This window comes from Lepus europaeus, chromosome 5 (assembly GCF_033115175.1).
Source record: "Lepus europaeus isolate LE1 chromosome 5, mLepTim1.pri, whole genome shotgun sequence".
Taxonomy (NCBI): domain Eukaryota; kingdom Metazoa; phylum Chordata; class Mammalia; order Lagomorpha; family Leporidae; genus Lepus; species Lepus europaeus.
Genome location: NC_084831.1, coordinates 21,149,975 through 21,174,390, shown reverse-complemented (window position 1 = coordinate 21,174,390; position 24,416 = coordinate 21,149,975). Strand labels below are relative to the sequence as shown.

At 46.2% G+C, this 24,416-nt stretch overlaps 1 protein-coding gene across 1 annotated transcript; it reads left to right on the top strand.

Moving 5' to 3' along the window:
* Positions 1-765: 765 nt before the first annotated feature.
* DNAJC8 (DnaJ heat shock protein family (Hsp40) member C8) lies at positions 766-24,416 on the top strand. The gene is made up of 9 exons (XM_062190780.1): positions 766-880; positions 3,336-3,437; positions 14,316-14,372; positions 17,097-17,163; positions 17,668-17,762; positions 19,303-19,374; positions 20,363-20,454; positions 22,506-22,581; positions 23,574-24,416. The coding sequence occupies exons 1-9, from the start codon at positions 803-805 to the stop codon at positions 23,694-23,696; spliced, it is 762 nt and encodes a 253-aa protein (XP_062046764.1). The 5' UTR covers positions 766-802; the 3' UTR covers positions 23,697-24,416.

The following is a 24,416-nucleotide window of genomic DNA, read 5'->3' as shown; positions in this document are numbered from 1 at the left end:
TGGATAAACATACAGTGGACTGTGGTATAAACATACAGTGCAGATGTAAATGTAACAGAGAACTGATACATTCAACACTTTGGATAAACCTTGGAAAGGCTGTGCTGAGTGAGAGGAGCCTACACAAAATATCACACATTTTATGACTCCATTTATGCAAACTATCTAGAATGGCAAAGCTCCAGAGAGACAGGACTCAGATTGGCTGTTAGGGGCTTGGAAGAAGGGAATTTTGGACCTTTTTTTTTTTTTTTTTAAAGATTTATTCATTTATCTATTTGTAAGCCAGAGTTACAGTGAGAGAGAGATAGAGAGAGGAGGGAGAACTTCCATCCGCTGGTTCCCTCACCAAATGGTCACAATGGCCAGAGCTGGGCCAGGCCAAAGAGAGGAGCCAGGAACTTCCTCTGAGTCTCTCACGTGGGTGCAGGGGCCCAAGTACTTGGGCCATCTTCCACTGCTTTCCCAGCCATTAACAGGGAGCTGGATCCTAAGTGGAGCATCAGGTGCCCATATGGGATGCTGGCGCTGCAGACATGGAGCCTGTTTATGAACCAGATAGAGGTGGTTGTGGCAAAACACTATGTACTAAAAGCCACTGAGTTTTTTCACTTTACAGTGACTAATTATAATGTGTATATCCCCTCAATTTTAATAAAAATTCCATTTAGATGGCTGGGCTGGGCTGGGCTGCGGGCCCTTTAAGGATCGTTTTGAAGGGGGCGGGGCTAGGGGTGGGCCTGTGAGAATCACGTGAGGCGGCGCCTGCGCAGAAGGGTCACGTGGTGGCTGGGCCGGGGAAATGGCGGCTTCAGGAGAGAGTGGGGCTTCGGCCGGCGGAGGCAGCACAGAGGAAGCTTTTATGACCTTCTACAGCGAGGTGAACACAGAATGGGAACTAGTGGCACCGGAACGACCCCGCTCCGGCCTGCGTCCCTAGTGGGCGGAGACGGGGCTGCCTGGCGTGGACCGTTGGGCGGCTCTTGCTGTCCGGCCTGCGGGGCAGCGGGGGCTGGGAGTGCGTGTACGTGCGTGCGTCGGCCACCGGCAGCCGCCGGGGCATCCCCGGGGTCACGGAAGAGGGACCGGTGGCTGGCGTTTGGAGGGAACCGGCGAGCGTGGCCGAGGAGGTGCCTGGGCGCAGGAGAGTGACCTCACGACGCGCAGTCGCTGGATGGCAGAGTCTGGGCCCTTCCTTGGGGTGGGGGTGGCTTAGCTGTCTTGGCCCCCGGCTTTATTCCACACAGAACGATCTCTTCTGAGTACTGTGCACTGAGTATTGTTAGGGCTTAGTTCTGCGATTCACGCACTCCGAGCGCGCATCACGACAGGGAGGCGTTGTTACCCCATTTTGCAGGCGACCAGCCTGAGATGCAGGGTGGTGGGGTCGTCTGTTTGGGGTCTTGTTGTCGGGCAGGGTAGGAGTAAGTCTGGTCCAAGCCCCGTTTACTGTCGCCTGTCCCGCGCCTAGTGGATGCTCGGTAACACTGGGTTGAGTTAGTGAAGGTAAAAGCAGCTTCAGGCTCAGTTCTTGCCAGGCACTTAACTTGCCTAGGAAATTTTGCTCACGTTTAGTCTCCATGTCTGTGGAATGAGAGAGTTCGTATTAAAACCGGAGTTTTCACGAGAATTAAAGGAGCAAATGCGTAAGCGAGCGTTTCATGAAATACAAAGCAGAAGCAGCCTTCTCAGAGTTAAAAGAAGGCGAAGGTGGGGCCACTAAGTTGGCGTGGACGGAGGAGTGGGTGTAAACTACCTCCAGGTGAGCTCGCCAGGGCCGTGAGCTGCTCCCAGTCAAGGGCTATGGCACATTCATCATGTGTCGCTGGTATTTCTAACTGCTCGTTACATAGTTTCTCCAAAGTATTCAATTTAACAATGGCACCTAGCACGTCCTTTGCGATCTTTCCTTTTGAAGTACTTGAGTCACTGGAAAATGTTGATGCCATGGTACCAAAGGTTATTGGCTTCTAATGACTTAGCAATTATAGTGGAGCTGTTTTTACCCATCCTCTCTTAGTTTAGAAAAACGTTTAGTTTGTTTCACATGGATGGGAGAAAGTACCCCAGGAAGGAATCTTCCATTTGTATCCATGGAATGTTTATTGGGCACTCGATTTGTACTGTGCTGTTGAGGTGTTTGGGGTGTGGTAGTGAACAACAGAAAAAAAAAAAAATCCTGCCTTCATAGAACTTGTGTTCTAGAGGAAACCGTAACTAACCAGCTACACAGGATAGTGTCAGTAGTGATGAGTGTGAGGAGGAGGAAAATCAGGTTTGGGACAGAGGATAGAGCATATTTTAGAAAGTGAAAGTTCTGGGAAGGAGTGACTCTTTACGTGTTTGAAGTTTTTTCCGACCTTGTTTTGGCCATGGCTTTAAAGGTGCCCTATAACGCAGGAGAGGGTGCTTCTAACTCGCTCTCCTACTCCGGCAGGGGCACCAAGGGTGCTTTTTGGGATTACTTTTTGGGATTATCTGGTGTTTGTTCTCCTTGGCATTGTCTTCAGGTCAAGGCTTTTTCTTTTTCTTTTTTTTTTAAAGATTTATTTATTTATTTGAAAGAGTTACACAGAGAGAGGAGAGGCAGGGGGGGGGGCGGTGTCAGTCCTCCATCTGCTGGTTCACTCCCCAGATGGCTGCAATGGCTGGGGCTGGGGCTGAGCCGATCCGAAGCCAGGAGCTTCTTCCCGGTTGCAGGGGCCCAAGGACTTGAGCCATCTTCCACTGCTTTCCCAGGCCATAGCAGATAGCTGGATAGGAAGTGGAGCAGCCAGGTCTCCAGCCAGTGCCCATATGGGGTGCCAGTGCTTCAGGCCAGGGCATTAACCCATTGAGCCACAGCGTGGGCCCCAAGGTCAAGGCTTTTTCTAACTCTGTCAGTTAAGTAGTTTGCTCTCTCACACAGCAGTTTATTTAAGAAGAAAAGGTGGCAGGGGTGAGGTGGGGATTCACTTATTTATTTATTTGAAAGGCAGGGTGACAGAAAGAGGGAGAGACAGATCAATCTGCATCTGTTGGCTCACTCCCACAGTGATGCCTCCCCTGGAGTCAAGACTGTTGGGGTTAAGATTTGGGTTTACAGGTTAGGTAAGCCAGTTAACCTCTCTATGCCTCAGTTTGAGACTCACCGATACTATAAAGTTCTTATAGTACTAGGTTGCAATAAATGGTGGCTCTTTAATTATCCTTTAAAATGCTTAGCAAAATATATTGCATATGACAGACACCCAAATAATTGTTTGCTGAATATGCCAGTGAATGTTGTATTAAAGGAGACAGTTCACTTTATTATGGAGCTTTACTAATGAAGCTTTTAATCCTTTTAATTTTAGGTGAAACAAATAGAGAAGAGAGATTCAGTTCTTACGTCCAAAAATCAGATCGAAAGGTTGACGCGTCCTGGTTCCTCTTACTTCAATTTGAATCCATTTGAGGTGAGCTGACTGATGTTGTTATGCCTGTGTGGTGGGGAGCCTTTTGTAGCAGCACATAGACTAATACCACAGCACACACCTGGCTTCTAGCGTAGCTGGAACTGAATGGATTCCAGCTATGGACTGTGATGGAGTCTGTGTAATGGTCAGGTTGGTTTTATTGTGAGCAGAGTTGGAAAGGCAGCATGGTAAGAGGAATTAGCTGATCTTTGCCCTGTCACGTGTTCTCCATTGACTTGTAGCAACCCAAATGCACAAGGGTTTCTTTTCAGATGTGAAAATGTAGCTCTTGGTACATTTAGGTTCTGGTTTAGGCTGCTTGTTAAGACTTTTAGTTTCATAGCAATACGAAAAGCAGCAAATACTCAACAACAACAAAACAAAGATCATAAGATTTTAGACAAGGGAACACATTATTTGATTTCCTTAATTTTATCACTTTACACTTTTTTCCTGATGATAAGTCATTTTTTATATGAAACTTTAAATACTGAGAAAAGAATACTTGTGTATACACTCACCTAAGAGAAATAGCCTCTCCTATTTATACTCTCTTCAATTTAAAACCAAGAGAATCATACCCTTCGAGTCTTTTTTTTTTTTTTTTTTAAGATTTATTTATTTGAAAGAGTTACAGAGAGGTAGAGGCAGAGAGAGAGATCTTCCATCTGCTGGTTCACACCCCAAATGGCTGCAATGACCAGAGCTGCGCCGATCTGAAGCCAGGAGCCAGGAGCTTCTTCCAGGTCTCCCATGTGGGTACAGGGGCCCAAGGACTTGGGCCATCCTCCACTGCTTTCCCAGGCCATAGCAGAAAGCTGGATTGGAAGTGGAGCAGCCGGGATTTGAACAGGTGTTTGTATGGTATGCCGGCACTGCAGGTGGCAGCTTTACTTGCTATGACAGCACCAACCCTGCTTCAAGTCTTTAAATGCTATATTGCTACAGAAAATATTTTCCTGCAACATTTAAAAAAGTCTATATAATGCATTTAATCAGTTCTTTTAGTGTGGATTATTTACAGTAACCTCTATTCATGTTCATAAGTGATTTTGAAATCATTAGTTACATCTCAAAAATAACAGTCATTGAGCACTTAGAACCTTCTATGCTTTTTCTTTACCTTTTTTTAATGTGGGAAAATATATATAACATTAGCATGTCGGTCATTTTTAGGTGTACAGTTTAGTGGTGTTTACATTTCCCAGTGTTGTGCAGTCATCATTACTGTTCATTTCTAGAACTTTTTCAGCACTCTAAACAGTAACTCAGAACTTAATAAACAAATACTTCTTTCCCACCCCACTGCTGCTCTTGGTGATCTCTAGTCTGTTTTTTGTCTCTGAATTTGCCTATTTAAATACCCTATATTATGATATCATGTGATATTTTTCTTTTCATTTGGCTTTTTTCACTTGGCATAATTTCAGAATTCATTATTTCTGGTCTTTAATTTTTCAAGGATGTTTTTCATTTTGAAACAAACTCAGATTTACAAAAATTTTCAAATACAGTAGAAGATTTTTCCTTGAACTATGTAAGAATTTGTTGTCGATATGGTTGATCAACCTGACATTCTATAGTGTGGTTTTCCTGCAAATTACAGTATGTTGATCAAAGTCAGGAAATGAACATTGATAACATTCCTTTATCGATTCAGTGTTCCATCCTTAATCGCATTAGAATGTCAGCAGCTGTCCCGGTTTTGCCTTTTGTGGTGGAGGGAGCCAGTCCAGGATCTCCTGTTCAGCCTGGTTGTCAGGCCTCTGGTCGCCTTCAGGGTGTAATGCTTCCTCAGTCTCCCTTGACTCAGAACCTTGAGGCCTGAAGATTAAAGGCCAGTGACTTTGTAGCATGTCTCAGCTGGGGTTGTCAGAGCTTTCCTGTGTCAGGTTCAGTCCCTGCAGTGTTGACAAGAATATTACACAGGTGATGCTGGCGTTGTGTTTATCATCCGTGAAGTGGTAGATGGTTTTGATTTACTCCATTACTGTGAGGTGAACTTGATCACTTACAAAAGAGGTTTCTTCCAGATTTTTTTTTTTTTTTTTGAGATGTATTTATTTATTTGAAAGGCAGAGACACAGAGAAGGAGAGAGAAAGATCTTCCATCCTCTGGTTCACTCTCCAAGTAGCCATAATGGCCAGGGCTGGGCAAGGCCAAAGCCAGGAGCCTGGAGCTTCTTGCAGGTCTCCCTCTTAGTTGCAGGGACCCAAGGGCTTGGGCCATCTTTCACTGCTTTCCCGGGCCCATTAGCAGGGAGCTGGATAGGAAGTGGAGCAACTGAGTCTCAGTTAGCGCACATATGAGATCTGGCACTGCAGGCAGAGGCTTAACCTCTGCCACAATGCTGACCTCCCAGATTGCTTCCTCAAGGTACTTTCCCCCGATCTGTAAGAAATATTTTATGGGGAGGTATGTGGAAAATATGTAAATATCCTGTCTGTGTAAAAGTTTTAGTTTATTCCTTTATCCATATGGATTTGGGGTTTTCTGTTTCACTCACTGAGTTGTAAGATTTATTTTATTTATTTGAAAGGCAGAGTTACAGAAAGAAGGAGTAACAGATCTTCCATTTGCTGATTTATTCCCCAGTTGGCTGCAGTGGCCAGGGCTGGGCCAGCTGAAGCCAGGAGCCAGAAGCCTGCTCCAGGTCTTCCATGTGAGTGGCAGGGGCCCAAACACTTGAGCCATCTTCCCTGCCTTCCCAGGCACATTAGCAGGGAACTGGATTAGAAGTGGAGCAACAAAGACACAAACCGGCACCCATATGGGATTCTTGCATTTCAGGTTGTGGCTTAACCTGTTACGCCATAACACCAGCCCTCACTGAGTTATAATTCAGCATTTTTTCTCTTTCTTCTTTTTATTTATTTTTTTAATATATTTTTTTTTGTTTATTTGAAAGAGAGGCAGAGACAGAGAGAGAAACTTGAAGTGTAGTCCCCCCCCCCCGCTTTTATTGTGGTAAAATGCAACAAAATTTATCATCTTAACTATTTAAATTTAGAAAAAAAATTTTAAAGGATTTATTTTTATTTGAAAGACGGAGTAACAGAGAAATCTTCCATCCTCTTGTTCGCCTCCGAGTGGGCTGCAGCAGCCAGGACAGAGGCATGAGCCTGGAACTCCTAGGTCTTCCACGTGGGTGCAGGGGCCCAGGCACTTGGCCCATTTCCTGCTGCCTTCTGAGGTGCATTAGGGAGCTAGATCAGAAGCGGAGTGATGAGAATTTGAGCCAGCCTCACTCTGATATAGGATGCCAGCATCACAGGCAGTGGCTTAACCCACATCGCCACAACATTGGTTCCTATTATCTTAACCACTGTTAAGTATAGAGTTCAGTGGGAGTTTGTTTTGTAAAGGTTTATTTATTTGAGGTCAGTGGTGTGGCGTAGTGTTCGAGTTCCGATTGCTTCACATCTGATCCAGTTCCCTGCTAATGGCCTGGGAAGGCAGTGGAAGATGGTCCTTGGGCCCTTGTACCCACAAGGGAGACCCAGAAGAAGCTCCTGGCTTCAGACTGGCCTGACTGTGGCCATTGCAGCCATCTGGGGAGTGAATCAGTGGATGGAAGCTCTCTCTCTAACTCTAACTTTCAAAATAAATAATTAAAAAAAAAAAATTATTTGAAAGGCAGTTATACAGAGAGGGAGCGAGAGAGAGAGAGAGAAACATCTCCATCCACTAATTCATTCCCCAGATGGCTGCAGTGGCCAGTGCTGGGCCAGACTGAAGCTAGGAGCCAGGAGCTAGGAGCCTCATCTGGGTCTCCCATGTGGGTGATAGGAGCCCAAAATTTGGGCCATATTTTGCTGCTTTCCTAGGCGCAACAGTTGGGACTTGAACTGGTGCCCATATCAGGTGCAGGTGCTTCAGGTAGAGGCTTAACCCATTACACCACAGCACTGGCTTCTTCTGTTTCTCCTTAAGGATTTTATTGGGGCCAGTGCTGTGGCGTAGCTGGTGGAGCTGCTGCCTGCAGTGCTGGCATCCCATATGGACACCTGTTTGAATCCTGGCTGCTGCAATTCTGACCCAGCTCTCTGCTATGGCCTGGGGAAGAAGTAGAAGATGGCCCAAGTCCTTGGGCCCCTGCACCCATGTGGGAGACCTGGAAGTAGCTCCTGGCTCCTGGCTTCGGATCGGCATAGCCCCGGCCATTGCAACTAATTGGGGAACGAACCAGTGGATGGAAGACCTCTCTCTTTCTCTCTACCTCTCTTTCTCTCTCTGTGTAACTCTGACTTTCAAATAAATAAATAAATCTTTAAAAGAAAAGATTTTGTTATTTATTTTCAAGGCAGAGTTACAGAGAGAGGGAAACAGAGAGATAGACCTTCCATCAACTGGTTCACTCCCCATATTGGCTGCAACAGTCAGGGCTGGGCCAGGCCAAAAGCAGGAACTTGGAACTCCATCTGGGTCTCCCTCATGAGTGTAGGGGCTCAAGTACTTGGGTCATCCGCCACTGCTTTCCTGGGTGCATTAGCAGAGAGCTGAATCAGAAGTGGAACAGCCAGGACTTGAACCAGCGCTCCAGCATGGGATGCTAGCTTTGCAAGTGGCAGCTTAGCCTACTGCTCCACATCGCTGGCCCCAGTGGTTTCTGTTTTTCCTGTAGTAGCTATTGAGACACCTCAGTGAATCCAATTTCCTTTCACAGGGAAGCTGGTTTTTTTCTAGTAAGGAGAGGCAGTCCAGTAATGGCTGTCCCCCTAGCCTTCACTTAACAATTTGAATAGTCTGCCTATACCCACCTTGCTCAGCAGCAGGGGTACAAGGAGGAAGTTAGAGTAGGACTCCGAGTAGTCCTATGAAGGAGTCCTTACCCAAGGAGTTGTGTGTGTGTGTTTTCCTTCTTGCCTCCTCTTCAGCTCCCTGTGTGGTCACGTTTCTAACTGTTGGCCATTATGTAATCAGCTGTCCTGTGTGTTCTACTGTTATTTTTATGTCAAGAGCCCTCCCTACTTCCTTAAGTTTAGATGAGCCTGAGTCCCCTGCTCAATTCTCTCTTCTTTATATTCTTTTAAAAATATAAATTATTTATTTATTTAAAAGGCAGAGTGACAGAAAGAGGGAGACACAGGTACAGAAAGATCTTCTGCCTGCCTGTTCACTCCCCAAATGACCACAGCAGCCTGGGCTGGGCCAGGCCAAAGACAGGAGCCAATAACTCCATCCTGGTCATCCACATGCGTGGCAGGGGCCAAGTATTTGGGTCATCTTCCACTGCCTTCTCAGGTGCATTAGCAGGGAACTGGATTGGAAGCAGAGTAACCAGGACTTGAACTGGGTTTCCATTATGGGATGCTGACATCACAAGTAGTGGCTTAACCTGCTAAACCACAACACCAGCTTCTTCTGTTCCTTTTTTGGTTTAACTTATAAGGCCCCAGCAGGTAGCACCAATGACTCTGTCATTTTCAGCACCTTGATCCTAAGGTGTATAAACAGGACTTTGGAACTTGCAGGTTATTAATAGGTACATGTATGCCTTAGACTGGATTCCTGTTTCAGGCAGATCTCAGAGGAGACCACTGTTACAGTAGACTTTAGTTCAGGAACTTATCTGAATGCTACAATATTTTTGTTTCTGTGTGATGATTAATTAGCCTTTTGAGATCCAAGACTGTGGAAGTCATTGCTGATCTGCAAAGGGTGAGATACAGTAGGAGTTGAGAAAAACCTTCCAAGGGCCAGCGCCACAGCACAGTAGTTTAATCCTCTGCCTGTGGCGCCGGCATCCCATATGGGCGCTGGTTCTAGTCCCAGCTGCTCCACTTCCAATCCAACTCTCTGCTATGGCCTGGGAAAACAGTAGAGGATGGCCCAAGTCCTTGGGTCTCTGCACCCACGTGGGAGATCAGGAAGAAGCTCCTGGCTCCTGGCTTTCGATTGGAACAGCTCTGGCCACTACAGCCATTTGAGGAGTGAACCAGTGGAAGGAAGACCTTTCTCTCTGTCTCTCCCTCTCACTGTCTGTAATTCTACCTCTCAAATAAAATAAATAAAGTCTTTAAAAAGAAAAGAAAAGAAAAGAAAAGAAAAAGCTTCCAAGAATCTGGACAGACCTATGTGTTTCTTCAGAGCCATTTTGGTAGTACAGCAATTTTATATTGGTCAGAATTACTTGTTACGTGGGACCAGCACTGCGGCGTAGTGGGTTAAAGCCCAGGCCTCCAGTGCTGGCATCCCATCTGGGCGCAAGTTTGAGTCCCAGCTGCTCCATTTCCAATCCAGCTCCCTGCTAATGTGCCTGGGAAAACAGTGGAGGATGGCCCAAGTCCCTGGGCCCCTGCCACCCATTTAGGAGACCCCGAAGAAGCTCCTGGCTCCTGACTTCAGATCAGCTCAGCTCCGGCCGTCAGTCATTTGGGGAGTGAGCCTGCAGATGGAAGACCGTTTTCTTTTCTCTACCTTTCTCTGTAACTCTGTCTTTCTTTTTTTTATTTTTATTTTTATTTTTTTATTTTTGACAGGCAGAGTGGACAGTGAGAGAGAAAGGTCTTCCTTTGCTGTTGGTTCACCCTCCAATGGCCGCCGCGGCTGGCGCGCTGCGGCTGGTGCACCACGCTGATCCGATGGCAGGAGCCAGGTGCTTCTCCTGGTCTCCCATGGGGTGCAGGGCCCAAGCACTTGGGCCATCCTCCACTGCCTTCCCGGGCCACAGCAGAGAGCTGGCCTGGAAGAGGGGCAGCCGGGACAGAATCTGGTGCCCCGACCGGGACTAGAACCTGGTGTGCTAGCGCCGCAAGGCGGAGGATTAGCCTAGTGATCCGTGGCGCCGGCTGTGACTCTGTCTTTCAAATAAATAAAAAATCTTTAAAACAAATTACTTGTTACTTGTCTGTCCCTTGTGTATTAGACTTTAAATTCCATGAGAACAGCAGTGAGCACAGTGTCTACCAATGTTAGGTGCTCCAGAAGTTTGTACTGAACATATAAAGCTGGTGTCAAAGAAGTTTGGGCCCCAGATATAAACCCGGTATCTTCACTGTTTGACAGCTACTTGTGGCACCTTTAAATCTTAAAGACAGAAAAGGCATTAGCTCAGCTTTAAAGGCACTCATTATTTCTTGCCATTGATTAGTGGACATCTGATAAAACTTTCAGTAAAATGACTTTTGATTTATGTGTACATATACTTTTCCATGATCCTCTCAGTCATGTCAAAGTAAGCTACAGACCTTGTGATGATAAAAGCCTGCACACTTTGGCATTCATTTTTCCGAAAACAAAAACTGTCTTTCATGTAGCTACAGCACCATTACCAGATTTAGAAAAAACTTCTTGGGGCTGGCATTTTGGCCTGGTCCAGACCCGGCTATTGTGGCCATTTGGGGCATAAACCAGCAGATGGAAGGACTCATTCTCTCTCTGTCTCTGTCTCTTCCTCTCTATGTAACTTTGACTTTGAAATGAATAAATCTTGAAAACAAAAACACCCACATTATTTAGATGATGTCATCCAGCATCATTTAATCCAGTTTACACTCAAATGGTCCCAGTTGTCTCCAGATATCTCCTTTATAGCTATTTTTAAATAATGTTTTAAATGACCACTTATTTTCATGTAGAGTGACGAAGAGGGAAAGAGCTTACATCTACTGTCCACTCCACAAATGGCTACAACAGCCCAGGCTGTACCAGGCTGAAACCAGGAGCCTGGAACTCCAGCTGGATCTCCTCTATGGGTGGCAGGGGCCAACCATGCATTAGCAGGAAGCTAGATTGGAAGTAGAGTACCTGAGACTCAAGCTGGTGCTCCTGTATGGGATGCAGGTGTCCCAAGTGATGGCTAACCCACTGTACCACAACTCTCACCTCATTGCTATTTTTCTTTAAAGGTTTATTTGAAAGAGTGACAGAGAGAGAGATTTTCTGTTTGTTCACTCTGCAAATAACTAGGACTGCTGGGGCTGGGCCAGGCTGAAACCAGGAACTCCATTCCTAACCTCCATCGTCGTTTCTTTTTTTTTTTTTTTTTTTTTTGGACAGGCAGAGTGGATAGTGAGAGAGAGAGACAGAGAGAAAGGTCTTCCTTTTTGCCGTTGGTTCACCCTCCAGTTGCCGCCGTGGCCGGCGCATCGTGCTGATCCGAAGCCAGGAGCCAGGTGCTTCTCTTGGTCTCCCATGCGGGTGCAGGGCCCAAGGACTTGGGCCATCATCCACTGCCTTCCCTGGCCATAGCAGAGAGCTGGCCTGGAAGAGGGGCAACCGGGATAGAATCCGGCACCCCAACTGGGGGACTAGAACCTGGTGTGCCGCTGCCGCAAGGCGGAGGATTAGCCTGTTAAGCCACGGCACCGGCCCTCTTTTTTTTTTTTTTTTTTTTTTTTGACAGGCAGAGTTAGTGAGACAGAGAGAAAGGTTTTCCTTTTTCCTTTGGTTCACCCCCCAAATGGCTGCTGTGGCCAGCGCCAGGAGCCAGGTGCCTGGTCTCCCATGCAGGTGCAGGGCCCAAGCACTTGGGCCATCCTCCACTGCCTTCCTGGGTCTCAGCAGAGAGCTGGACTGGAAGAGGAGCAACCGGGACAGAATCTGGCGCCCCGACCGGGACTAGAACCCGGTGTGCCGGTGCTGTAGGCGGAGGATTAGCCTAGTGAGCCGCGGTGCTGACCATGTCCTGACTCTTGTCTCTGGAGATTCCGTGAGACAACGGCAGGCCTTCATCGTCATTTCTTAGTAGTGCTTCTCAAACTTTAATGTGATGCAGATCACCCGAGGATTTTTTTGAAACACTTATTCTGATGCAGCTGGATTAAGTGGGAACTACTACTCTGTGTTTTCTTTCTTTCTTTTTTTTTTTTTTTAAAGATTTATTTATTTATTTGAAAGAGTTACACAGAGAAAGAAGGAGAGGCAGAGAGAGAGAGAGGTCTTCTATCTGATGGTTCACTCCCTAAATGGCCGCAACGGCTGGAGCTGCACCGATCAGGAGCCAGGAGCTTCTTCCAGGTCTCCCACATGGGTGCAGGGGCCCAAGGACTTGGGCCATCTTCCACTGCTTTCCCAGGCCATAGTGGAGAGCTGGATTGGAAGTGGAGCAGCCAGGACTCAAATCGGCACCCATAAGGGGTGCCGGCACTGCAGACGGTGGCTTTACCCACTACACCACAGTACCAGCCCCACCTCTGTGTTTCCAGCATGCTCTTCTCACTCTCTGACCTTTCAACACCTTCCTTTGGTCTCATATACCACATAAATAATAAGTGCTGTGTTGAATCCATGAACTACACTACAAAATCATTTACTTAATTGTCCATCTGGTAACATTCCATTCTTTATGGGGGGTGGGGTTTAAAATAATCTTTATTTTCTCAAAGGTTAGAAGTGCATTACAGGAAACTTAAAAACACAAGAAGCAAAGAACAAAGTCACCTGCAGCTGATGCTGTGGCATAGTAGGTTAAGCTGATGCTGCCCACATGGGTGCCAGTTTGAGTCCTGGCTGCTGTACTTCCTATCCGCCTCCTTACTAATGTGCCCGGGAAAGCAGCAGAAGATGGCCCAAGTGCTTGGGCTTCTGCACCTACATGGGAGATCTGAATGAAGCTTCTGGCTTTGATGTGGCCCAGTCCTTGCTGTTGTGGCCATTTAGGGAGTGAGCCAGCGGGTAGAAGACTTCTGTCTCTCTGTCTCTCTCCCTCTCTGTAACTCCACCTTTCAAGTAAATAAAATAAATCTTTTTAAAAAAGAATGTCCCCCCTCCTTAATTCTCTGCATGTCTAGTATGTAGTAAGTACTGTGTTCTGCTGGGAGTAGAATGAATGAATGAATTTGTGGAGGTGGGCTCAGAATGATCCTTAGTGAGGCATGTCAACACCAAGATATCCAAGGTTGGAAAAGATTGAGCCCATTGGTTGGAAGCAATGTTGGTCGCCAATACAGATGTTTTTGCCCTTTGCCCCACCAGCTCTCCTGAGGTGGAGTCTGACTTCCCCAGAGTGAGTTCCAGGCACTGCTCTCAGGTTTCCAAGGTGACCCTGATGTTCACTGTGGGTTGGGAACTAATGGGCCTTGTAAGTGATAAAGTGACCCTTTCTGGATTGAGCTGAAAATCAGGTAGCTGGCCTGAGGTTTCCCTGCTGAGCTGCTGTGCTTTTTCTGTTTGCTGAGACAAGAGGGAGGGAGTGTTGGAGTGACTTTCCTTAATGATTGGAAGAGATATGCAACATTTTCTCATGGTGTTAGAAACACGTCCCTAGGAGTAATGTAAATTATTATTTTCTTGGTAGAAAGTAAGCATTTTATTAATTGGAAACCCTAAAATAATATAGCTGTTGAATTGTTACCAAGTTGATTATTCATACTTCCTGAGCAATTTTTAGAACTGTATGCCAGCGAGTGTTCTAGAACATGAAATACTGTTCTAGATGTTGAGTATAATATGTAAAAGGGTCCTTCAGAGAGTCCACAGAAGGGCCAGTGTTGTGGCCAGTGCTTGCATCCCATGTCAGAGCACTGGTTTGAGCCAGGCTGTTCTTCATCTGAACCAGCTTTCTGCTAATGTGCTTGAGAAGGCAGGGAAGATGGGCCAAGTCCTTGGGTCCCTGCCACCTTTGTAGGAGACCAGAATGGAGTTCTGTGGCCCCTGGCTTTGGCCTGGCCCAGCCCTTGCTGTTGTAGCCATTTGGGGAGTAAACCAGTGGATGGAAGACCTCCTCTCCACTCCCTGCCTTTCAAATAAATAAATAAAATCTTTTGGAAAAAATAAATAATAAACACTTCATGAACTTTTTCAGAAAAAAATTTCAAAATAAACTTACCTTTTAATCCATTTTTATGAGCCTTTTGAAGAGCTTTTATATACTTGATACCTCTTACATGTAAATTCTTTTGGTCACTTTTAACATTTGGTTTTAATTCTTTCAGGTTCTTCAGATAGATCCTGAAGTGACAGATGAAGAAATAAAAAAGAGATTTCGGCAGGTATGGTACTACTTTCCTTTAACAGCTGGAGTTTGAAGCTTTTGAAAATGAATGAGGGCTGGCACCGCGGCTCACTAGGCTAATCCTCCCTCTGCAGCGCCGGCACCCCGGGTTCTAGTCCCAGTCGGGGCGCTGGATTCTGTCTCGGTTGCTCCTCTCCCGGTCCAGCTCTCTGCTGTGGCCCAGGAGTGCCGTGGAGGATGGCCCAAGTGCTTGGGCCCTGCACCCGCATGGGAGACCAGGAGGGAACACCTGTCTCCTGGCTTCAGATCAGCGCAGCATGCCGGCTGCAACGTGCCAGCCATAGCGGCCACTTGGGGGGTGAACCAGTGGAAAAAAGAAGACCTTTCTCTCTCTCTCTCACACTGTCTAACTCTGCCTATCAAAAAAAAAAAAAAAAAAAAAAAAAAAGAATGAAACACATGATTGTCTTAGGACTTGCTGTATGACTTGATGCTTGTGGGCCAAAATTTAACCTATCTTCTTCCTTTTTAAAACTTAAACTCAAGACTACGTAATTATTCTGTTTTTTAAAAGAGTGTTATAAAACTTTAAATATGATGCCATAGTTTACCTGTGAATAGAATGAATTTTATATCCAAATAAAACCTCCCTGACCCCCTAATTAAGAGGATAAACACAAGGTGGAATAGTAGAGTCTGTGTGGAGTCAGACTTAGCAAATCCCCTGGCACCTGGGAGAGAACATGTCACATGATTGACAGCACTTTCTATCTAGAAGATTCCATTCCTCAATAATTTTTTTTTTTTTTTTTTTTTTTTTTGCCAGGCAGAGTTAGACAGTGAGAGAGAGACAGAGAAAATTCCTCAATAATTTTATCTTTTGTAAACATAAATGTATACCCAGGAGGTGCCTGGTTCAACATAAAGGTGTACTCTCAAAATTGTCCAAGAAAGGAGGTTTGCAGCCTCTGATTCTGGCCCATTCTTCTGTTTAAAAACTCGCGCTATAAAATTTTCTAGTAACCGTTTGAAAAATCTTTCCAGTTTTGACAGCTGAGTAAACCCCCACCCTTTTCTTCTTTGAGCTGAATAATCACACTCCCTGTAATCCCTCTTTATAGCTGGATTTTCTATATATTTTGCCTCTTTTTAAAAAACTTTTCTGAATGTATCTATGTACTTCATACTTACGACAGGGCCTGACTAGTGCTTCTGCATTGTATATTTGCAAATATCCTGTGTTGTGTTTGCTTCTTTAGTACAGAAATTCTTTCCCATATTGCTGACTCACAGTCATCTTCCAATCTACTATTAAGCCAAGGTTTTTTTAAATCTTTGCCTTCTCTGTCATTTCCCTTTATATAACTATAGTTTTTTACATTCTGAGCTCTACTCTCTACTTACATTTAGTTTTTTTTCTTTTTCTAAAACTTAAAGTTTCCTAATATAACAGATTGACAGTCTCTCCCAATTTTATTTAATAAATAAATTTAATAAGCAAGCATTCCAAGTCCACAGTTAAAACATTTTTATATAGCTACGTAAAAAATTCAGTAAGAGTCAAGACCTTTTTTTTAAGATTTATTTATTGGAGCTGGTGGTGCGGTGGTGTAGCAGGCAAAGCACTGCCTGCGGTGCTGGAATCCCACATCCTGGACCTTGGTCTGGGTTCTAGCGCCTCCATTTCCAGTCCAGCTCCCTGTTGATGTTCCTGGGAAAGCAGCAGTAAATAGCCCAAGTCCTTGGGCCCCTGTACCTCTGAGGGAGACCCGAATGAAGCTCCTGGCTTCTGATCGGCCCGGTTCCAACTGTTATGCCCATTTGGGGAATGAAACAACGTATGGAAGGTCTGTGTCTCCCTCTCTCTGTTGTAACTCTGCCTTTCAAATAAATAAATCTTTAAAAAAGGACAGATCCTTAAAAAAAACTGTATTTGCTTGAAAGGCAGTTAGAGAGATTGTCTACCCATTGATTTACTCCACACATGGCCATAATTGCCAGGGCTGGGCCAGGCCATGGCCAGGAGCCAGGAGCTTCTTCCCAGTCTCCCACCAGAGTACAGGGGTCCAAGCATGTGGTCCATCTTCCACTGCTTTCCCAGGCCGTAAGCAGGGAGCTGGATCTGAAGTGGAGAAGCTGGGACTTGAACTGGTGCACATGTGGTGGGAGGCCTACACTGCAGGTGGGAGCTTTACCTGCTATGCCACAGCACTGGCCCCCAGGAGTGGATCTTAACTCAGGCACTCTGATAAGGGGTTTGGGTGGCGCATGTGACATCTTAACCACTCCAGGATTTGTTAATTTTAATTTTTAAAAAAGATTTATTTATTTATTTGAAAGGCAGAGTTACACAGAGAGAGGAGAGGCAGAGAGAGAGAGATACTCCATCTGATGGTTCACTCCCCAATTGGCTGGCTGGAGCTGCACCAATCCAAAGCCAGGAGCCAGGAGCTTCTTTCAGGTCTCTTAGGCGGGTGCAGGAGTCCAAGGACTTGGGCCATCTTCTACTGCTTTCTCAGGCCGTAGCAGAGAGCTGGATCGGAAGTGGAGCAGCCGGGTCTCGAACCAGCACCCATATGGGATGCGGGCACTTCAGGCTAGGGTGTTAACCCGCTGCACCACAGCGCTGGCCCTGATTTGTTAATTTTTAAAAGATGTTTTATGTCATAGTACCTGAGAGATTTTGGTTATAAAAAATGCAGTACAGGCCGAGAGCTATTAAGTGTTTCTCTTATTATCAAACCTAACTTTTCTCCTGTAGTTATCCATATTGGTGCATCCTGACAAAAATCAAGATGATGCTGACAGAGCACAAAAGGCTTTTGAAGGTATTTGTAAATTTACCTGCTTCTGAATAATGTAATGTCAGTGCTAGAGGCTGACTGTTCCTTGTCCTAGATCAAGAAAGGAATGTAGAGCTTTGTCTTGTGGGCACAGGGAGCAGTGGTTTTCACTAAAACAATTGTCATTCCAGAGTGTTGCTGGTTAAGAAGTGGACCTTTGTTTCCTTAAAACTTCTGTGTGCCAACAGTGTTATTTCATAGGATCTTTTTTTTTTTTTTTCTGAGCATAAAGAATGTTGGAAATAATTTATCACAGAATTAAATCTAAATGTGGTATATTTAGTGTTCAATGTGTGTTTAATTTTTTCCAAGGCTCTCAAGGAAAGTCATTGCTGTAGTTCTTTTAAAAAACAATTAGCTTAACAATAGTGAATGATTTAAAAGTAGGAAATGCTTTTAGACGGCACAAGTCTGTTTACACTGCCTGAGTATAGTTCAGACTTTCGGAGGGTGTTTGCAGAAACAGTTAATTTCAATGTTTTGCATTAGCTGTGGACAAAGCTTACAAGTTGCTACTGGATCAGGAGCAAAAGAAGAGGGCCCTGGATGTAATTCAGGCAGGAAAAGAATACGTGGAACACACTGTAAGTATTTATAGTACTGCTGTGTGTAAACTCGCACGGCAAGGGGATGGACCAGCAAGCCATGGGCACCTGGCAGGAGGGTGACTGCGTAGCAATGCCTTCTGGCCTAGCTTGTGACTACCTAGGTGGTCTCCACCGCTTAGCTGTGTGGTCATGAGTTATGAGTGCCTAAAGCTGTAATTCACCCCTAAGAGAGGAGCTCTGGATGAGGCATGGTTGGGATGCTGCTCCCACCTCTTTCCCCGCCAGTGCTGAATGTTCTTCCCCCTCATCACGCGTGTAGCCCCTTTCTGAGTGGAAGAGGGAGTAGCCATGGTGGTGCTTCACCCTCGATTCTTATTCTCGTCCCCGTGAAGGGTTTGGATCGTGGGCTTGAGTAAAGCTGGCGAGGGGCTGTGAGTACATGATTTTGTAATAGGAGGAGTGACATGTCCATATTAAAACAGGGTTGGGAAGGACTCAACTGAAAGAAATTCAGTTGCAGCGGGCGTTATTTACTTTGCTCGTGGGGGCATTCCGTAATCTGCTAAGCCGTGGGAAATGTTGAGATGGCTTGCTGGAGGTAAGAAAGGTCTTTTTCTTAAACATTTTTTAATTGCTGGTGCAAGAATCTTGAGGCCATTTATCAGAGCCACTTCAGTGAATGTAATAGAATGACCTTTTCAATTGAAGAGCTTTGGGATTTAAAACAGGACTTCCCAACCAGTAACCACACAGTTGAGAGGAGGAAGATGAGTAAACAGAGACAGGGCGAGGAATGCAGCCCACCCTCATGTGCTGAAAGTGGCGCTTCTTGGCCCAGTCCTGGTAGAAAATGAAAAAGTGCCTGGCAGTTTCTTAAATCTCTGTGGTAGTTATCCTTGCCCTGGGTTTTGCCTGTACGGAAGTCAACATTAGGCCTCTGACCACAAGGTGGCAGTAGTAGGGCCTTTCTGAGCTTAGAAGACACTTAGCTTTTTGCTGGTCTAATAGACTGATTATTAGTATAGAAGTATCATTCTTGTGTGTATGGATATCGTATCTGATTTCTTTTTGGAACTCAGTAGTGGCAAAGTGATAAAAGTATCAGCAAATGTGATATGAAAAATGTTGGCTTAAGAGGGTTTCACAGTGAAAATGATCAAGAATGCAGTTATAGAAATGGGAGAAAAACACCACTTATACTTAATGCTTCTTCTAAAACTTTTAAAGTACATTTTCTTTGCTATAAACAACTTTACTACAAGCCGAGCAAAATAAATAGGCCATCTGTTCAGCTTATCAGAGGCTATTTGGATCAGGCTTGGTGCCGGGGATAGCCCCACCATGGTCCCCTTCCATCCCCGCTGGTAGACTGGCTTTTAGATCAGGTTGAGGAAGGATGCATGGTTTCCAGTTCTCCTTGATTGCATTGATGTTTGAGGGAAGAGGGAGGGGCTCATCTGGTTCTTACGTGGATGCTGAGTTACACCCATGCCTTCAGAAAAGCGCACATGTGTACAGCTCAGTGGATAGTCTCCGAGTGTGCATCCTCATCTTTTGATGAACAAATTCTTTTTAGGTGAAAGAACGAAAAAAACAGTTAAAGAAGGAAGGAAAACCTACAAATGTAGAGGAGGATGATCCTGAGCTGGTGAGTTCAGCATGAGCAAAGGCAGCTTGGCTGTGTGATCGGGAGGGCTGGTTGGTGGTGAGAGGGGAGAGCTAAAAGAGTGCCGAGTGTGTGCTGGGAACATTTCGTTTGGACACAAAACACGAAATGTGTGCTCATCCACTCTTTATGTAGGGCTGTTGCCATGTGTGTCCACTGATTGAAGTTTGCAGCTGACCATAAGTCATGTACACAATGTTATTGTTTCTACCCTCAATTTCTTTTGAGATTCATTGAAAACTTAGGTACTGGTGAAGCAAACCAAGAGCAGAATCTACTTTTCCATGTCTTACCTGCATTTCATTCAACCACAGTTATTTTTAGGGACTTATGTTTATTGAATCTTTCAAAGCAACAGCAAATGCTATAACCACATCTGTAAATGTCTGTGGTATGTTAAATTACAGAACCATAATGGTAATTACCACTGGCATGGCTAGCTTTGGGAATAACCCAGCTGACTCTTGGTGAGCAGACCCCTGCCAGCCAGTGGTCACACTCCAGGTGGTGTTTTATAGAGGCAGTGTGGTTAGTCCCACGGGTTCTTTAGTAGGGATTGGTTAAGTGAGGTTTGACTTTAATATTTGTGTCTGATTGCCTCAATAGACTGGAAAAGTTTAAAGTTTTCTTAAATCTTAACAATTATCCTGATGTGACTTATAGAGTGACTGTTGTAGGGAAACATCCTTGCGACTTCTTGCTGCAGCGACTGCCAGCCGCAGGTGGCCCCCTCTAGGGGAGGGCAGGGGGCTGACTGCTTGAGAACTGTTAGGCGTTCCACCGCTAGGGGCCTGCTGCCTTCCGAAGTTCAGTGTGTTCTCCTCAGCCTGTTTCCCCTTTCCTTCAGCCATCTGCTCTATCACAGATACTCCTTGGCCCTCTGACAAGAACTCCAACCTTTTTTCAGTTGTGCTTCTTCCCAATTATAAGTATGTACTTATATTTTCTTTTGTTCTTAATTTTCTTACAGTTCAAACAAGCAGTATATAAACAGACCATGAAACTCTTTGCTGAGCTGGAAATTAAAAGGAAAGAAAGAGAAGCCAAAGAGATGCATGAAAGGTACATATCTGCATATTCGTTTTTTAAAAATTAAATTATTGTTAATTTTTATTTATTTGAAAGGGAGACAGAAGGAGATGGACAGACAGATGTCTTATCTGCTGGTTTACTCCGCAATGCTTCTCATAACAGCTGAGACACAGCCAGGCTGAAGCCAGGAGCCAGGGACTCAATCTGGGTCTCCCATGTGGGTGGCAGGGACCCAGTCCCTTGAGCTGTCACCTGCTGGGCACGCATTCACAGGAAGCTGGAATGGAGGGCCGAGCCGGTAGCTGAATCTCGCTTCTCTGATGTGGAATGTGGCACCTTCACTGCTACACCCAGTGTCCATCCCATTAGGTTAACGCATGTTGGTCTTTGGGGTTCTCCTGATGAAGGAATTGGCTAGTCCATCATTTCAGGGACTGTCTAAAATAGTTACTGCAGCAGCCAAGGTTTAGAATCACGAAGGTAAGACGTTTTCTTTGATTTTTGGGAAATACTGACTAGCTCTGTCCTTGGGGAGTTTGTTTATCCTTAGGAGGGCTGTGTGTTTTCTTCCAGACTGTGAAATAAAGTAGGCAGAGTTACTGACGCCAGAACCTCCTGGGGAACTGGGGGCTGCAGCTCTGATGAATGTGTAGGGCTGTTCTGTGTGGTCACTTAGAAAAGGGTTACTGCTCTAAAGCAGAGTTCCCTTGACGGTCAGAAATGTTGAAGTTGGTTTGATTTCAGTGTTTTGTATTGTTAGTATTTAGTACTAACTAGATTTTTGTAGTTGTGTGAAACGTCGTTGTTTTAAGATAGGGTTGGGGGCCGGCACTGTGGCATAGTGGGTAAAACCACCACCTGCAGTGCCAGCATCCCATATGGGTGCCAGTTTGAGACCTAGCTGCTCCACTTCTGATCCAGCTCTCTGCTATGGCCTGGGAGAGCAGTAGAAGATGGCCCAAGTCCTTGGGCCCTTGAACCCGCATGGGAGACTTGGAGGAAGCTCCTGGCTCCTGGCTTCGGAATGGTGCAGCTCCGGCTGCTGCAGCCAATTGGGGAATAAACCAGTAGATGGAAGCATCTCTCTCTCTGTAACTCTGACTTTCAAATAAATAAATAAATCTTTAAAAAAAAAAAAAAAGAAGATAAGGTTGGGGGGGCTTGTGCTGTGGTGTAGCATGTAAAACTGCCACCTGCAGTGCCAGCATCCCACATGGGCACCAGTTCGAGTCCCAGTTGCTCCACTTCCAATCCAGCTCTCTGCTATGGCCTGGGAAAGCAGTAGAAGATGGCCCAAGTCCTTAGGCCCCTACACCCGTGTGGGAGACCCAGAGGAATCAGAGAGAGGGAGAGAGATGTCTTCCATCCACTGGTTCACTCCCCAGATGGCCGCCACAACCAGAGTTTCACTGATCCAAAGCCAGGAGCCAGGAGCTTCCTCTGGATCTTCCCTGAGGATACAGGGGCCCAAGGAGTTGGGCCTTCCTCCACTGCTTCCCCAGGCCACAACAGAGCTGGATCAGAAGTGGAGCAGCTGAGACTCGAACTGGCGCCCATATGGAATGCTGGCACTGCAGGTGGCGGCTCCATCCACTACACCACAGTGCGGGCCCCAAATACATAAATCTTTAAAAAAAAAAAAAAAAGATTAAAACATGGCTTGAACTCAGGTACTTTGATATGAGATCTGGGTGCCCCAAATAGCATCTTGATTGCTGCCCCAAGATGCCTGTCCTTGACATAGGGTTTTGTGCAGAAATCCTCCAGAGTAAGAATTGTGCTGCTGTAACGGTCACTGTGGTGAAACATGGTGTTGACGTAGCTGTGCTGCCGACTGAGCCCCAAATCTTTGATGATTATTGGCTGGACTTTGATGGTCTTGTCTGTCTGTCAATCTAGTAGAGATATTTCTGTCTTTCACCAAATCTGGAAGGAGACAGTCATGAAAATGCTTTGAGCCCTTTCTAGGCAGCCTTGTTTGTAGACTTCCTTTCTGTGCTCGCTCTTGTAAGGAGTCGCCCTGTCCTGCAGGGCTGACCATCCCCACGTGCCCTGTAAGAACTGCGGCCTGCTTTTCCTAGGAAACGACAACGGGAAGAAGAGATTGAAGCTCAAGAAAAAGCCAAACGCGAGCGGGAGTGGCAGAAAAACTTCGAGGTAAATGTCAGGGGGAGGGGCAGAGATTCTTCTAGAATCAAGAAACTTGGTTTCTGGGGCATTTCCATGCCTGAGGGGTAACCGGCCAGAGGCACGCGGGGGAAGGAGGAGCTGTAGGAGAGTCTGCTCCTGGCTCAGCCTCCTCTAAGCCCTGTGGCCTCGGCACGGACACGAGGGTCTGACGGATGTTTAGTGTGTGGTAGGCACAGCCACCGAACGGGCTCCGGGAGCATAGGTCGCACATTTCACTTAGGAGGCAGACTTGGAGCAGCCGCTGCTGGGAGGGCTGTTAGTCAGAACAGAGGTCTTGTGACCCTGGGTTGTGCCTAAAGGGAGACTTCCTTGAACTTGATTCTTTTTTGATACCCTGGTTTTAGCCTTCAGGTGTTTGGCCAATTTCTGGATTGGGGTGACATTTGGTCTTTGGAAGAATTTAGGGGTAGTGGTTGGCTGTGCAGAATTGATGACTTTGTTTTTGTTCCACTTATTGTTTGAAGAGAGAACAAGAGCAGGCCCCATGGAGATGAGATTGAGGTCAAGATCCTAGTGGCCCTCTCCACGACACTAGCCTTTGGGGCCTGCATTCCAGGCTTGGGGTGCAGCAGAAAGAGGGCTTGTGCTGCTGGCCCGCTGCCTGGGTTTGAGAACACGACTTAGCCCCTCTGAGCTTCAGTGTGTCTGTCACTTGTGAAATGCTGGTGGCAGTGCACACTGTAGTCACCCTTTGGTGAAGACTGGCAGTGTCTGGCCTCGTTTCTGTGATACTTTATGTGACTACTTCTCAGTTTGTCCCCTTTGAATGCACCCTGCTTCCTCGGGCTTTGTAGGGCCGGCCATGGCAGCGGGACAGCAGTCCTGCTCTGTCCCGCTCCTCGATCAGCCCTTTGGGCCGAACTGGGCTGGGCTGCAGGAGGGAGAGTGGGTGACAGGGCAGGTGTAGGCCCTTCCTCTGGTCTGCTTGTGTCTTCACCTTAGACCCCTGTCATCCTTAGGAAAGTCGAGATGGGCGCGTGGACAGCTGGCGGAACTTCCAAGCAAATACAAAGGGGAAGAAAGAGAAGAAGAACCGGACCTTCCTGAGACCACCGAAAGTAAAAATGGAGCAGCGTGAGTGACCGCCCGGGGTCACAGCACGGAACCTTCCCCCAGCCTCTCCCTCCCTGCTTTGAAGGACTCGTTCTTTCCTCCACTTCCACCCCAACATAGAGTAGTATTTGCTTTTTAGTTCATTTTGTTTTCAATACAATTTAATATCGATCAGAGTAATTCTTTTGTACATTGAAATGAGGGGCTCAGTTTAAACAAAGACCTTCTCTCCCACCCCCACCCTAGAACAACCAGGACTGGAAGGTGCCACCCTGGGTGCTACCTTCTCCCCCACAGCCTGTAACTTAATGTTTTGTACTTCACTGCGTGTGATGGATGTGATGGTTAGAAACCTGTGTGTAGTTTGTGGAGATCATCCCATTAAACATCTTGCTTACAGTGGTGTCGCCGTGACTTCAGAGACGAGCCTGGGCCACCGCAGGAAGCCCCCTTGCTTCAGTCGCTTGCTTCCGGGTGTGCCATCCTCCGAAGCCCAGGTCACAGGAAGGCAGAGTGGGCAGAGAGAGCAGTTACACTCGTGCCCTGATGCCCCCTACCCCCGCCTGGTGTTTGGCACCTGTCCCCCTGTCTGCCCGACCAATCAGTGTGGCATGAGACTAAGCCACCTAAACCTGTTCACTTTCCAAAGAGCTAGCCAGCCTCCATCCAGTCCCATCGTCTCCTAGCCTGTCTGCATTCGTTAGTGGTAAGATTCTTTATGTATAATAAAGTTTTCTACTGAGATCGTT

Bases quoted from the DNA above. Each gene is read 5' to 3' on its own strand.
- DNAJC8 (XM_062190780.1), top strand. From the start codon at position 803: ATGGCGGCTTCAGGAGAGAGTGGGGCTTCGGCCGGCGGAGGCAGCACA. The intron at 14,373-17,096 runs GTATGGTACTAC...TTTCTCCTGTAG, and splicing joins TAAAAAAGAGATTTCGGCAG to TTATCCATATTGGTGCATCC. The intron at 19,375-20,362 runs GTGAGTTCAGCA...ATTTTCTTACAG, and splicing joins AGGAGGATGATCCTGAGCTG to TTCAAACAAGCAGTATATAA.